The 16,651-nt window shown below is 40.9% G+C and overlaps 1 protein-coding gene across 1 annotated transcript; it reads right to left on the bottom strand.

Moving 5' to 3' along the window:
* Positions 1–2,261: 2,261 nt before the first annotated feature.
* On the bottom strand, positions 2,262–16,153 carry sypl2a (synaptophysin-like 2a). Its single transcript, XM_071494976.1, has 6 exons — positions 15,953–16,153; positions 15,683–15,757; positions 9,882–10,000; positions 6,258–6,456; positions 5,694–5,867; positions 2,262–4,318 (listed from the first exon to the last, which is right to left on the bottom strand). The coding sequence occupies exons 1-6, from the start codon at positions 15,965–15,967 to the stop codon at positions 4,193–4,195; spliced, it is 708 nt and encodes a 235-aa protein (XP_071351077.1). The 5' UTR covers positions 15,968–16,153; the 3' UTR covers positions 2,262–4,192.
* Between the last annotated feature and the right edge of the window lie 498 nt (positions 16,154–16,651).

Raw genomic sequence — 16,651 nt, 5'->3', positions numbered from 1 at the left:
TGAATTGGCGAACACTAAAACTCTGATCTTTGGGGTCCAGGGGAGGTTGCCTCATATGGAGCCTCCTAAGTCTTCAGAGCTGCTGGCTCTTTTTTTCAGTGGTGGTGCTCTGTTGGCTTGCATCAAAATTAAAGATGTTTCTAATACATGTCTGTTAATGGGGGTAGAAAAACACTAGATTACCTACCTACCTTTATATACAGTCAGCTAATGCAACTGAATACCATGCTCACACATCACAACTGTACATACTATGAGTATGAGAGAGAGCCTGTGTATCCGTCCACACTTAACACAGTGTGAGTGAACCATTATATCTATATATACCTGTGTGAGACAGAATCTTCCTTCCTGTCAATTCCTGCACACAACAGGTGTGAGTCACTGCCCTGATATTTACCGTTGTGTGACTCATGTCATTCATCATCAGTCACACAATTGAGGGGTGGGACATAAATTGTGCTTCAGCCTGTTTTTGTAAATGTGTACAGACAAACACACCGCTGTTCACAGGGGGAGTGTGTTGTTGTGTGCTTTCGTGGTGATCAGAAGTCACAGGTGCACACGCGTGAGCACACCTTCCCCTCTCCTAATCCCTGTAAGTGGTTAAGCCTCAGACAGCGCAGTCAGAGCCGTGCTGAAGAACACACAACTGCACATCACATGCACACTGTGTTTCTGACAATACAATGATCATGTTTAATATTGAACTTGAAACAAAACGTTAATTGGCAAATATGGAAGCAGATTAAATGGATTAAATACTGTATTTTTTGGATTTATCTGACAGTCCCTCTAAACATTTTCTGGGTTTCAACTAAATCCAATATAAATGCAATCTAATTAATACTGGAGGCAAAAAACCTTGTCTAACTTATCATTTTAAAAGGGAATTAAACTCCAAGTTGTCAAATTGGTTGCCTATTAATCTGTCACAATACTGTGCACTGCATGAAGAAATACATTTATGCTCGGTACAAATCCTTAGGTTTCAAACAGAACCCAGTCAGGAATAAAGATGAACCTCTTTAAACAGGTTCCATAAACTCCTGAAACAGTCTGGGTGGGACCTCTTATTGATCTCTGTGGAGTTTCATCATCTTCACTCTGAGCCACCATCATTAAACTGCAGGGTCAGAGCGCCCTCGAGTGATCACAGTGTGGAAAAACCCACCCTGATGTGCAGTATGAATTTGTGCTGTGGTAGTGTGTGTGCTACTCAGGTAGTGTGTACATTCAGTTGGATCTTATAGGTTTAACTGTTCCACTGTTCCACTGTTTCAGGACGGGTGACAAAGTGGATGAATTGAAAGCCTAACAAAAACATCAGGCAGCACACAGCAGTGAAAATCATGAACACTGTTTGTTACCATTAGTATCTTGAGTATTTTGTCTACCAGTTTCTATAATCAGACCAGTATCTCACCAAGGTAGGGTGTCCATGTTAAAGGAAAACTGACCTTACACTGACTGTGGAACAGGAAGTACCTGCACTGATGAGAGTTTGACCTGTGTGAAGAACATGCAGCTCTATGTGTGGTGCAAACAGGGCTCTGCAGACCAACATGAACACATCCTCCCACAGGTGGAGCAGGGTGGAGGGAGCATAAGGATCTGGACCTGGAAAAGGTCACGGTCTCTTCAGGGTAATGTCAGGGTGTCTGTCCTGCAGCAGGACAATGACCCTAAACATCAGAATAAATCCACCTTCTGCAGTGGTCCAGTCAGAGCCCAGACCTGCTGTGGACTGAGCTCAAAGAGCTGCTCACACCACACCTCCTGAGAATGTGTCTGAGCTGAAGCAGCTCTGTAAGAGGACTGGTTCAGACCTCCTCCTGAACACTGAGCAGCTGCTCAGGTCTGATCAGCTGCTACTGAGGAGCTCCTTTCAGGTTACTGGAGCCAAACATTCAGCGTCTTCAATAAAGACACAAAGATTTTAATTGTGTGTTACTATCTTGTCTACATTTGTGATGAAGATCAAATCACAAACCAGGTCATACCACAGGGTTCACTGATTTTTTCTTGCCTCTGCAGATTTTCAATGTAAAGTAATTGTAACTGTGTGTATATGTCAATAAAATCATCACATTTAGCTATTATTTTACCGTTATTGTGTAAACAAACTGTTTTGTCATGTATTCCTTTGATTAATGATAGAACATGACCAGGGCCTCCTCCTCCATGTCTGTAGGTGGAGGGAGAGACCAGTGGCAGAGGAGGATGAGGATTTTGCAGTGTAATGAAGAAAAGAGCCAGAATTCAGCAGTTGCAGCTCTCGTGTTTTTACACATCAGTACAGATAAACCACTGTTGTCCTTTAGCACAAACAAGGCATAAAATACATGAAGTCCAAAATTATTAAACCATCACATAAACATCCACAGATCCCTGTGCTCTACTTAAAGATTTCTCTTTTAAAACTGATAAAGTAACTTACAATATAGTGTCTAATCTCAATATGATGTGGAAAATATATTACTTTACTTACAGTGACTCAAACAGTCCTCACACATTCCCTGGGCTGTGGAAGTTAAACAGCTGCACTTTTTGATTTAAGTGACTGGGTAATCTATTAACGCTCATACTTCATAGAGACCATACGATCCCTCTGAGTGCAAAGTAACTAGTCAATGTGTTGACAAAAAGCTATCAACAGTGACTCAGAAGAACTACAGGGCTTCAATACAAAACCATCTAATGTCAAGTTACATGTAAGAGCAGAACTAAGGGCAGGAGTCACAGAGCAGTACAGCAGGATTACATCACTCTGGCAGCCACATGTCGTCACTTGAACCATCAGTCGTCAAAGGATGAGGCCTGAAGCTACTGAGTGGATGAACAAATTTGACGTTACCAAAAATCAAATCAAAGAGAAGCTGCACACTGACACTTTTCCATTAGGAAATACAAACAGAAACCCAACATTGGTTTAAAAATATGCAAGAGACCAATTAATGTAGATAAAAATACATAAATAATGTCACTGCAAGGCACCTTGTCCAAACATAGTTCAAACAAGGATGAGTCTTAGTGTTATGGAACAGGCTAAATGTAACATGGATCAAACAGGAGCTAAACGAGGTTTGGCCTGACATCAGTCACTGTGTGTAAACCTGGAGAGAGCCCGCCTCGGTCGACACCGGCTGGAAACATGACACGTGTCTCACAACCTGACATGTCAAAGATAAAAGTCTCTGCCTCCCCACGTTAAGTACAGTAGATTCATTGTAGTGTGAATTTACTTTTTCAGTATGTATAGTATAGTGTGTGTTCTGTAAACACGAGAAAATCAAAGTTTGTTGAAGCCACAACAACCATGTGGTTCTGTATTATATTTCGTATGACTGCTGCTTTAATGGTCTGGTGGTTTAATGCTGTAGAAATCCCTCTATAAACACACTGTGGTCAGATTATTTACCAGGTCTGAGGTATCAGCTGTTTTTTAACTGGAGGAAAAAGATCATTGAAAACATTTTGACTGTCAGGCTGTGACTCATCTACTGAAGGTGAAGTGACTGATGTTTAGAAGGACAGTACTTGGAGTCTGTGCTGTAGCACTTCCTCTTACAGACGGAAGAATAGCAGGGCCCGCAGGTGCATTTGCTCCCACTTTAAATGTTTGCTTCTGGATGTTGTTTTATATGTTTAAAGTGTGAGGGCTGTTTGATTTCAACCTCTGCTGGTCCTTTGCCTTTTTCCCCAGACCGAGGACCAGCAGAGGTTCTGGTTCAGTTTCACCTCCCTGAAGGGCAGACGTCAGGGAAGGACGATGCGCTAATGTGGAAGCAAATGTACTGCAGGTCTGCTGCTCTGAGCACCGCGTACATTCAGTTTCAGGTTTCAACACAGGCTGCATTCACAGGAGCTCTGTTGTACTTAGTGTTTAAGTATTTTAGTTTGAATTCACACTTAGTGTTTTTGAGGAACATGGGAGCTGATGACAGATTTAAAAAAAAAAAAAAAAAAAAAAAAATAGGAGGACAGAGGATTTTTCAGTCAGTGGGGACGAATTAAGCTTCAGCTGAAGACCCGTGACTGAAAAACAGTTCTGACAAGTGTTGGGAGGTATTCATGACAACTGCCTTTCTTTTGTTTCCATTTTTGCAAGTTAACATAAGAGACCAGTGTTGGGCACAAAGCACTTCTGCTGTGGGTACAGGGCAAAGCTTAAGGACCATTAGTGATGTGGCTAAGGCCCAGGGGCCCCTCCTTCCTCCATGGTGGCTGGTGGGTTGGGGTCCTTGTGGAAAGGTGTCTCCTTGTAAATGAACCAGCAGTTACCTGCCCACAGGATCAAGTTCAAAAAGCCAAAGGTCTGTAGAAAGAGAGGACACAGTTGATGAGATAATGTTTACTGTACACTCTTAAAACTCACATTGGTCTGTTGATATTGATGAAGTGTTGAAGTGATGCTCAGTCAAAGTTTGTGGTGGAGCTGCACTAGACGGCTTTTATTTAAAGTATCCAGAGGTAGGAAATTAAAATGCTATTTTCATTTAACAATGTGCATTTAAATTTTATTATATACAGATAACTCTGCACTGCTGCAGCAAACAGTGACGCAGTCCCATGTGCAGTTGTACAACAATAACTGGTCAGACCCGCGCTCCTGTACTGTGAGGAGTGCTGTGTTGAAAATGGACACTGCAGTGGTACTGTGGCAGCAAGCAGCTCGGTTGAGAAGTGACAGGAGCAGATACAGTATGTGGTGAATAAGGTTTAACTATCAGCTCTAAACACTGTCTGTCTGTTTGCTTAAATAAAAACAGTATTTAAGCAGCTGTACTGTGAACTCTGTCACTCATCATCAGGAACAAATGGCAAACAATGTGCTGGTAGAGAAAATGACACTTTGTTTAAGTGTAACAGTAAAATAAGAACAGAATGAAATGAATGATGAGCTTCAGATTTCAGTTATTATTTGGTTGTTATGCTGTTGATTTAACATCTTAAAACCGCTGACAGGATGATGTACACAATTCAACCAGCAGAAATAATATAAAACAAGGGGCATCACTTGCAGGTTCATGTAAAGCTCCATGTGCAGAGGTAAACAGATGTTCTGACACCATGCTTTCCTTCCCAACACCAAGTACTGATCTGGCACCACTGTGTTATAAAGTTATTTTAACAGTTGCATGACTGACTCTGTATGGGTGTGATATGACTGCTGTCATTGTTGTATGACTCAGGTTAAACATGAGCAGATACATGAATGATAGAATCTGTCTTTTATTATCTAATTGAACTGTCAGTCACTTCCTACACTAGTGGTCCTGACACTCCATATTAAAAGCCCTACATACTGCACACGTTGTCTTTTTACTGGTGGGACTTTCCAGTGTAACATGTAGCCAAATTCCTCACATTTTGCTAACGGCTAACGTTACACTATTTATGGGAGTCAGTTCTTCTTCGCTGCTCTAACTTCCTGTGGAGACTCCTGCCATTCTATCCATTTGAGAAACTATGAAGTTTATTAATAAATGATGTGGCATGTGATTGTTGCGTAGACTCGTGTCCTTGCCGATACCCAATACAAGTAGCATTATTAATATCAGAACAACTCTGGAGGTAAAGACTCAAAATAGGTTTACCCAAAATGAATTCATGAATAAATATATTAATGAATACAAATAAAAGCAAAAAGATTTCATCTGTTCATGGGTCACTGCTTTAACATGACTTACCACAGAGGCGTTGAGGCGGCCCATGGAGGGAAACTCTCCTGGCTGACAGACTCCCTTGCATGACTCTACCAGGTGCTCAGGGTTTGTGGCCCATTTGACATCAGTCAGGCCTTTACCCCAAGCTGAGGAGGACACGAGCCACAGGAAGGCAAAGGCAGCGGTCACCAGGAGGTCCTGCAGGGAGTACACAGCAGCATGTTTACACACATGCCAATATCACATCAACACTCACAAAGCTCTTAGTTCAAGCTGTAAATATTATCTACTAAAAAAACATGAGCACATCCTCATCCTGAGAACAAAGTTCACACAGTTTTCTCATCTGCTGCAGGTAACATTCACAATTCAGAAGTGATAACATAATTCAAACAAAACAATCAAACTGTGTTGGACAATCTTTGTTATGATTTTTGGTTTTATGATGTCATTCTTTAAGTACTGGCACTAATAAAATGGGGTGTAGTACCATTTGGTGGGCCCCCACAATATCAGTGTACAGGGAACCCTGCCCAGGGCTGGTGGATGTGAAGATAGTTAATGGGTATAAAGAGAGGATGCACTCACAATGATGGGACCGCGGGTGGTCTGGCGGTAGACACTCTGGTAGCCCAGGTAGAGGATCAGTGTGGCAGTGCAATAAAGAAACCCAAATACGCCGACACACACGAAGAACTCTGCCGAGGAGGAGAAGTCGCCCTGCAGGTAGGTCACGTTGGATGGAGTGGCGTTACATAATGGTATCCTATAGGGGTGTGCTGACAACCTGAGGAGATGTACAGAGGGAGAACTCACTGTCAACAACTACTCTGATGACTCCTGTCTCATACTCTGGGTGATTTCAGAGAAAAAAAGTCCTCACCTCAGTTACTCTTTAATCCAAAGAAGGCAAGAGGAGAGAACATGAGAGGATTAAGCGAGACTTCTCAGACTTGACACAAACGAAACAGAACCTTCAACTGATTTACAAGGATTTCACATTTTCATCCAATCATTTCTTAAAATGACAAACTATGAGGTTAAACAGAAGACCCTGTATCAGAACATCACAGTGTATGTCTGGGTAAGATAAATTAAACTGATACTAAATCACACTGCACTTTATCTTAAAACTGTTTAGTTGCAGAATACTGGTTGAACAAAGGTCACTTTTAGATAACTGAAGGAGTTGAGACTGTTTTTGGTAAAATCTTTTGTTTGACCAGATTATTCATGTGAACAGACTGAAAAAAAGAGCCTACGTAAGTTTCCTGGCTGCTTTCATCACACCGCACAACACTCAGAGGATGGAGGGGCTGGGGGCTGCCGTTAACATTGGCTTTCCCTGTTTCTCTGAAAACCTATGATGCAGACACCTGATGCCTAAAATCCTTCATCTGGTTAAAATATATAAAACCACCAAGACAGACTGGAAATTTGAGGTGGATTCTCAGTGGTTCAAAGTCACATCTTCAGTACAGGAACCATTTCTTATCAACTGGTAATTTTGAATCTGTGTGAACCAACTTGTGGGGTTCCCCAAGGTTCAATCCATGGACCGCTTCCGTTCAACATTTACCTGCTGCCATTAGGCCACAACATACAACAACATAGTCTATCATAATCTACCTCACACTAAATCTACCTCTCTCTGTCACCATTTGCAATAAATTAAATTGAACTCAACTAACCTGTTGTAGCCCAGCCTGAAGTTTTGCATCTTTGCCCCTGACAGACAACTTCTTAAGACTGTTTTAATTTTACCAGTGCCACTTCAGGATATTGGGGGGGGGGGGCAGCTGTAGAACTGTCATTTTGACAGATGATTCCATCACTGTTACAAAATATTCAGTCATCAGGGCTGAGAGTTAGTGCTCAATTTAACTCCGTCTCTGAAAAACAGGACGATGTCAGTTATCTTGGACACACTGTTACATTTAAACAGCCGTGTCAATCCATTACAAAGTCTGCACTCTACCGTCTTAAAAATATCAAGAACCAGAGGATTCATGTCCCGGCAGGGCAAGCTTTCATTTCCAGCAGGTTAGATTACTGAAACCAGTCTAATCAAAAAAAAAAAAACAAAAAAAAAAACCTAAAGGCAACTTCAGCTCATTCAGAATACTGCTGTTTGAGTGCTAACTAGGGGTGCCCTGATCACATTGATTTGCTTCCCATACCGATCATCTATAAGTGAGATGGGCTGATACCGATCATTTTTGGTGTTTTGCTGTAGCAGCTGGTTTAACAGTTGGACAGTCTGCTTAGCTTTGTAGTGTACTGGGACCACAAACAGTCGTCCCTGTTCAGTCAACAACATGCTTTTACTTACAACAAGTATCCCACAGTAAGGACAACTGAATTACAAAAGGTCATAATTAATTACATGTGTTAATTCATGTGAATATAACATAATTATTTACAGAGTGAAAAAATTTTTTAAGCCTATTCAATAACAGTGCAAACAGTCTAATAAATAAACGGCAATATGTCTTAGATCATTAACTCAGTTGCATCATGCAAACTAAAGATTAACAGGCTGAATTCAAACTTTAACAAGTGTAACAAATAAAATAAAGATGGCTCAGAACATGGCTCGCAGCTCTGTGTGTATTTGATCTTTCCCCCACAAGGTGTTTTATTGTGGCGTGCACTGCTGATGGTGTACGTTACATCAGTCTCACACACTTTGTAAAAGTTCCACATGATGACTTGTTTTGGCGGCCTGTCACGGGCTGGCACAGTGAACAAGGTGGGAGGAAGGACTACACTACACAGCACACAGAGGCTCTCTCAGCTGCCATACTGCCAGAGTATTCACCACAGGTGATCGGTCTTCAGGTAATCAGTGACCAGAAGTATTAATTCTGATCAAAGAAGAAAAAGTAAAAGTCAGTGCACACCTTGAATCCATGAACACTAATACCTACAAATCAAGCCAGAAATCTCGGTGTAGCTTTAGACTCAGAACTGAATTTTAACAGCCACATAAAGATAATTACAAGACTCAGCCTACTACCATCTGAAAAAAACTGTTAGAATTAAAGGATTTCTGTCTAATCTTCGTAAAAAAAAAAAAATTTAAAAAAAAGAAGAAAAGAAAAACAACCAGACAGCTGCAGCTCATCCTCACTGACACCAATAAAGTGGAGCACATTGCTCCGGTCCTTAAATCACTGCTCTGACTTCCCATGTGTCAAAGGATGCATTTTAAAATCTTTCTACTTGCAAAAGCATAAAGCACTAAATTGCCTTTTAACCTTGTGCATTCACTTGTTTTAGTGCCTTTGGTCACTGCAGCACTTCTTTTAAGATAACTTATTCAAATTTTTTATTTCATTAATTCAGTTTTCTTTGTGTGTTTAAATAGTATGTCAATTTTATCTTAATGTTCTATTTTTTTTATGTATTTCCATGCCTCTGTAGAGCACTTTGAATTGCCTTGTGTCTGAATAGTGCTATATAAATAAACTTGCCTTGCAGGTTTATGCTGAAATCAGTTGAAGTCATTTTCCCCTCATCAGTCTACAATCAAAACCCATAATGACAAAGTGAAAACTGAATTTGAGAATTTTTCCTCATTGAAAAGGAAAAATTGAAATATTACATTGACATAAGATTTCAGACACTTTGATACTTGAAATTTAGCTCAGCTTCCTTCATTTCTCTGGATCATCTTTTAGATGTTTGTACACCTGGACTGGAGTCCACCTGTGGTAAACTCATCTGATGATCCAGAGAAAAGGAGGAACCTCAGCTAAATTTAGAGTCATAGTAAAGTGTCTGTAAACCTATGTCAATGTAGTATTTCTCTATTTCCTTTTTATAAATTTGAAAAACTTTGTTGTCTCTTTCTGCTTTGTCATTCTGGGGTATTGAGTATAGACTGATGACGGAAAATGAAAATCTAAATGATTTTAGCATAAAACTGCAACATAACAAAAGTGTCTGAACACTTGAATACTCTGAAGGCTCTGTATGTCACTGCAACATCGGTATTGATTTTGAACTGGGACACAAAGTAGGAAATTAGAGCGACAGTTGCAGGAGACAGAAGATGGCCAGATGATGGCAGTATTCCACAGCTGTGTTGTTTACCAACAGAGAGAGGAGCAGGATCTAACAAGTTCTGTTCCTGGCATGTTAGTGTTGGTGGCAAACTTTAAGTAATGTGGTCATGGAACAAATGAGCACTCCATTGTTCTATAGTACCTGAATGGGTAGGCAAACACAGGATTGACATGCACCTCCTGGACTCCTGGACATTTGACACTGAAGTGGGTTGTCCCAGAATAACCTCCAGTGGTGGCGAAGGCAAAGATGGTGAAGACCTGTAGTGGCAGAGAAAATGGGAGGGTAAGAGGTTTTAAAAGAGGGGCATAATTATTTGACTGATGGGGGTCTTCAGCTATCAGTTTTTTGATGTTAAAGGACACATGTGAGGAAGGACCAATCTGAACTGTGGTGCATTTTACAGTTCACAGGTAAGCTTCTAAATTACAGCCAATATCAGACTCTTCCTATCTCAAGGTGTGATATTTTTCACTCTAAACTAAATTCACCACTTGACTATCACCATCTTCCCTGCAGTTGTTCCAGTGTGCAGTTAGTGAATCACAAGTATTTTGCTCCAAGTGTAACGTATAGTGGGGAGATTGGTCTCAGACTCTTGTGCCCCACTGCACGTGTAATGCAGCATTGATAAGACAACACTAACCTTCTGCACATTTACTGTGAGTGCTGTGCATGCATCTTTAACTCTGCAGAAGTTGTTTTCATAGAATAATGAATGTCAGCAAAATGTTTCTTCTCAGGGGAGAAAAATAAGCTGGAATCTTCAACTATGCTGACAAAGAACAGACAGCAGGAAGAATGGAAAGCAGAGGGAAACCCAGACCATTTCCTGTAACTTTTCACTTGAACTGACTGTGCAGAAAAACTTTGATTCCACTCCAGGATCTCCAGAGTCCACTCCAGTGCACCAGAAACTGAAGTCAGGGTTTAAATATGGCCAGGTTGCATCTATTTCAGCCAAATGTCTAAGGTGGATTATGAATTAAACAGCAAAGTTTGAACAGCTTCTCTTCATCTGCACATGATTAGATCCACACTGACATTCAGGTCAAGCTGAAAACATGCTCTTAGCTGTAGGACCTGGACTGGCCTCAGACCTTAATCAATCAGACAGCCCAAAATTGCAACCCCATGCAGCGTAAATACTGTGCAATCCACACTGTATGAAAACATTTATAAGCCTAACCCCTGAACATGATCTAGAAGGTAGATTACAACCAAGTCCTCCTAAAAACCTCTTAGGCCCTGGGCTAGCACCAGAAGTGCATTTTGAGCCAGAAAAAGCCTTGTTAAGGCTCTATATCTGTAAGCAGAGTACCTCTGCCGTACTCAACTACAATGTTGTTGATCCCATCTGCTGCTGTTTCATCCTATTTTTAAAGGCAAGACATTAAGTGCTAAAATAGAAACGCAAACTAGGAACAGAGCAGAGTGGGATTTCATACAGCAGCATTCTGTCATACAGCCAGCACTGAGCTGCATTATAGACATACCACTCCTGTAACTGATGTGGAACATTGGGGTGAAAACATGTGAAGTGTCTGATTACAGCTGGGATTCACTCATGACTACTTTTTGGGGAAACATGGTAGTAACAGAAACATCGTTACACCGTTTCACATAAAGTTACTCAGTTCAGTACAGTGTGTCGGCCGCATGTGGCTGTAAGATGTGTTCTAAAGGCTCCTTTACACTGTGTGATAACTGCGATCTTCCTGGTTCATTACTAAGGCTGGAAGAAAAAAAATAGATTTTTCAATAAATTGTGATCTTTATTTGAATGGTTCGATATAATTACTTAAAATCCCATGGTCATTTATGACTTTACTCATTAAACATGTACATCTGCACAAGGGCTGAATGATATGCCCCCCCCCCCCAAAAAAAAAAAAATTTATTTAAGATATTGTGATATGAGTCATGGTTTTAGTTGGAATATCATTTTTTTTTATTTCATTTTCACTGAAATACATTAAAATGATGATGTGATTTTTTTTCTGGGGCTTGTACCAAACAAACATGTCCTCTTACATCTAGAGAATATGATTTGTAGGTTGGGGCAAGATGCTTCATTCATGATCTGTTGTGACCTGAGATGTGGACATAGCACTTGACTACATTATGATTTTGATTAATTGTTCAGACATAATCTGCACCAAACGTTTGTGTGTGCCGTGGTTACTTGTTAGTAGTTCAGCATGATGTGGAAAATGTTTGCTTTTGGAAATCATATATTACAGTTTGAGTTTAAACATGGATGATAGCTGCTTTATGAACCCCCTTAATTCACGACAGCCTCAAACTGTGACCCGCCACACTTTACAGGGCTGTCGTGACTCAGTATAGTTCGGATCAAACCAGGAGATCAGAGCTGATATCCAGCCCATTGCTTGTTGCACTTTGAGTTTTTGTAACTCTATGATATCAAACTCAGCCTGTGGATTCAATGCACTGTTGAAAAAAGCCACAGCGTCCTGTTTAAAAGAAAAAAAAAGAGATTCCAACAGAGACACCTAACCACAATCAAAATCTGAAGTTTGAGGTTATGTCATGTAAATGAAATGGGTTTGCAGCCCTCCGACTCACAAAGCCAGTGAAGATCTTGATCTCATTCTCAGTCAGCGCAGGGACGCACCTCCTCTCCTAACACCGATAACAAACACCCTAATATGCACCTTACTATCACAACTGTATTCTCCATTAATTGCTTTATCGTTTAGTCTGTAATGTAAATGCCATTTACCTTTTCGCCAAGCCCACAACGTTGGCTTTAAATTGTTTGTTCTGTCTGATCAACAGTCCAAAAGCTAAAGATGTCCACCTCACTGCTGTATAGGACAAAAAAAAAGGAAATCCTAAAAATGTCACCGATGACTTCGGACATATCTTGCACTGCAATTTCCCATAACTTATCGGCCAACATATATGCCTATGGTACATCTATGATAAGCTAAAAATGCCAAAAAACTTGGATCACTGCTGGATGGCATATGTAAATATTTTGAATTATTCTCATCACCCAGAAGTGTGGGCAGATGACCCTCACTCATTGCAGGCTGGTAATTCTTTAACTTGTGTTTCTCATATGACAGGGATGACATGGTCGCAGGAAAAATGCTCCTTTCTAACCAAATGGCAGTGTTGCAGTAATAATCTTGTAAAGTATGTATGAGTACACACTACAGAACCTTGAAACGCTATGTGACAAAGGAGACCACCCCCAACACACATGCACTTCTCCCCCTCCCACTACATCCTTCCTACCATGAAAAGTTTCCGATTAGGGCATGTGATTCTTGCTTCCGAGCTTTCTCTCAGGAATAATGTCCCTTGTCAACTTCCACTCACATCTACCAAAGCACATTCCCAAATCATCAGGATCCTGTTCAACTACTTCACAGTTGTATTTAATGGGCCAAAGTACAGGGCCAGATCGGGCTCTAGTAGTGCGGTAGAGGCAGAAAGATAAACAACAGAAACAGACTAAGAAATGGAGTACAGTGTTTAGCAAGCTTTTGGCCCGCTGAGGATTTTGGGGAATGGGTTTCATCTTTCAGGTATCTCTGGATCTCCACAATGTTTCTCAGCTTTCATTTCAGCCCTGTTTGACCCACCCAGGCCACTCTGACCGCACGCCAAATAAACCCTCTAAACAGGGTGTGGGTTCTCCGTCCAGAATCCAGTGTCCACCCAGCCTCCCACAGACTGAAGCATTCGTCACTACCACTCCCGGTCAGGGAGCGGCAGGAGAGATAAGAGACAGCAGCAAGTCATGAGGTTTTAAATCAACAATCTTTATTTGTGTATAGCACCACACATGAAAAGAAGGCAATAATGAACCAAAGAAACAGACCAAGAAAGTCATGACTGCAAAAACAGCCAGACCACCGCCCCCTTCATGACGACTACCCTCCATCTGACACTGTGAAAAACTACTGTTACTGGCTATTGTCCATGTTTACAGGCTGTGGCATTCAGACCAGTTTGACATTCAGTAATATTAATTATAAACATCTTCTCAGAGTATGTAGAGGGGTATGTGGAGGGGCAGCACTAGATTGCCTCACACTGCAAGACATCTGTCTATTTCAGCCTTGAGTCTGACAGATTGACTGAGGAATTGGAAATAGCAGGTTTAAAATCAGAACAATCACTGCGGCTGTGAAAAATCAGATTTAAAAATATGAGTGAATGTTATAAAAAGAGCAAGGAGGCTCAAACTCAAAAAGCTGAACCACCAAACAACAGCCACACAGACGGCAGAAGTCCATGATTCTGACATACACAACAGTTGTGTCATTGAGCTACTTTTTTGAATGCTATCATTTAGCAGTGCTACCATTATGTGTCAACTCTAACAGTTGCATTGTTTAGACCAGGGACCAGCTGATCGTGCTGAAGCCGATATGACAACCAAAACAACAGGCATCCCCACAGAAATAAGGAGGGCACACAGAGGATCCTGAGGAGAAACGAAGCGATGAACGAACGAACTGAGACTGATGGAGAAGAGTGAATCTCCCTTTCCATCATCATTGGAAGCATGAGATCACTAGACAATAAGATGGACGAGGTCACAGCCCGAGTCAGGAATCAGAGGGACTTCTGTGAGTGTAATGTTGTGTGTTTAATGGAGACATGGCTGCAAGAAGATACTCTGAATCATTGATGGCTTTTAGACGGACAAAAATAAATCTGATTATAATTCTGAAAAATGAATACTTTCTAAACTGCTTCTGTTCCAGGATTCTTTCTCTTTTTTAAAATTCAAGACAAACAGTTTCCACTCCAACATGTGCAACCAAATAAATCAAGTGAAACGTATCGTAAGCCTTAAAGGATAAAGATTTTGGCAACCATTTTATTCATAATAACATTGCACTCATCAGGTTAACAGATGTTTTTCCTGGCAGACATTTGGACATACCATTGCAGGAAAAGCACAGGTGTATTGCATAACATTAAGGACAGCTACATTACTAATATGTTTTCTGGTGTGAAACTCCTCAAGACAGCAACAGATAAAACCTGTTGTATATGTTAATTACCAACAGAATGTGGCTCCTCCACAAGCTGCTTAAATACACACAGCACTACCTACTGTAACGGAGCAGTTTGCACAGTAGCCATATAAGGGAGGGGGGGCATTCCTGAACCCTTTCCTTTTTTTAGTATACAGTTCAATCAGTATACAGTCCAATCAGATTAGTCATTACTAGTCAAACACAAATACTGACACTGTAGGGATATGTTAGAGCACATTCTACTGTGCAGCAGCACATTAACACAACCTATTTGATTCTCAACAGCTGGTATTCCTCACAACAGGTACCTATAGCTGGTTCATGGGAGCACCAACACAGGCCACTGCTTTCAATCCTGCCCACCCTACATAATCATCAGTTTCACTGTTAATGGCTTTTTCTTCAGCAACACATGACATCCACATCAAGCCTGTTATGTGGCACCGTCTGAAATTGTGCAACAACTATTGTCTTAACGGGACTATTTCAACACAAGAAATGCCCCTGAAGTGTCCTGGAAATCGTTTCCAGGAACTTAACAACCTCGTTTAGGTTAACATTTAACTTGGGCAATCGGTAGCTGAAGGTAAATTCACAAGGTATGGCATAACTTAATGAGCTCAGGTCTAAAAAGAAGGCTCCGGTGTAACAGAAGAGTAAAGCAGAGACTGAGGAACCTGCAGCAGCTGCACATCAGTCTGTGTACTGATCTAACGTCAGTCAACAACACTGCAAACACACTGTGTGGTAGACGGGGATGCATTACAGGAGATATTCAAACCACGAGGATCGAGTGAGAGAAATGCTGAAAGATATGGTGTCTGATCTAAGGAGTACATAACTTATCACTAACATTAGCATGGTTTGGAATCCAATTAGAGACTTTTCGGTACTTTTTTTTTTTACTTTACTCACCCATTCTAGGACACGAATAAATCCAAGAGGTTCCTTCAGTGGTCCCAGGTCCAGAGTAAATCCAGACGCCAATTTCTGAGTGTAACAAACAAGTTGTGTAAAAGACGAACAAAGATACACAAAGATAAAGTTAGCCAAGTGTAAACGAACAAGTATCATTACCTGTTTGTCACCTTTCTGCTAACTGGCCCTGCCCTTGTTAGCCAACTCCTGCTAGCGATATGCTAATGCTAATCCAAGTAAACCCGTGTATTTAGCTAACTCACCTACCTGAACAGTGTCCATTGAGACGCGAAGCAAGTGAGAAGTAGTTTGCGTTCACTCCTAAAGTTGTCGGTTTGGTTGTAAAGCTAAATTAAAGACACTCCGTTTGAACGGTCGCATGCGATACAGCAGCGACGGACTGTCAACAGGTGGCAGAGGAGCGACCGACAAGCCTCCTGCCAGCGCCAGGACCGCTGAGCCAGCGTCAAGCTCAGCGAGGTGAGGGGCACAACACTTCCGGTTACTTGTCAAAATAACTGCGTGTGTAATCATGGCTATACCTATGGGCTATACACATGAAACGTTTCTCCACTGTTCTCTCTTCGTAATATCTCAAATCTTAGATGAAAAAATACAGTGTACAACCTGGCCATAAAATCAGAATTTAACACCTCTGGTTAACAGATTCATTATTCATTTATATGAATATTGATAATATCAATGTTTCTATACCTTCTTTCAGTATAAAGGAAACTGACCTGAATTGATTTAGCTCAATCTGGTGCATTCTTTTTAAATCTTATTTTTAATTGACAGATTATACAAATAATCTCAACCATTGAGGGACCGGTCCCATGAGCTATTCGTTTTTTGTTTCCAAAAAAAGTGAGAAAACTAAATTAAACAATAATAATAATAAACAATTTTGGTTTTTGCAAATTCATTCATTTGTGGACAAAAATTCTAAATAAAAGCCAAGAGGAC

This window comes from Trachinotus anak, unplaced genomic scaffold (assembly GCF_046630095.1).
Source record: "Trachinotus anak isolate AG129_WGS33_773 ecotype Australia unplaced genomic scaffold, CSIRO_AGI_Tana_v1 ptg000013l, whole genome shotgun sequence".
Taxonomy (NCBI): domain Eukaryota; kingdom Metazoa; phylum Chordata; class Actinopteri; order Carangiformes; family Carangidae; genus Trachinotus; species Trachinotus anak.
The sequence above is the reverse complement of the archived record's forward strand: the minus strand, read 5'-3'. Positions and strand labels throughout refer to the sequence as shown.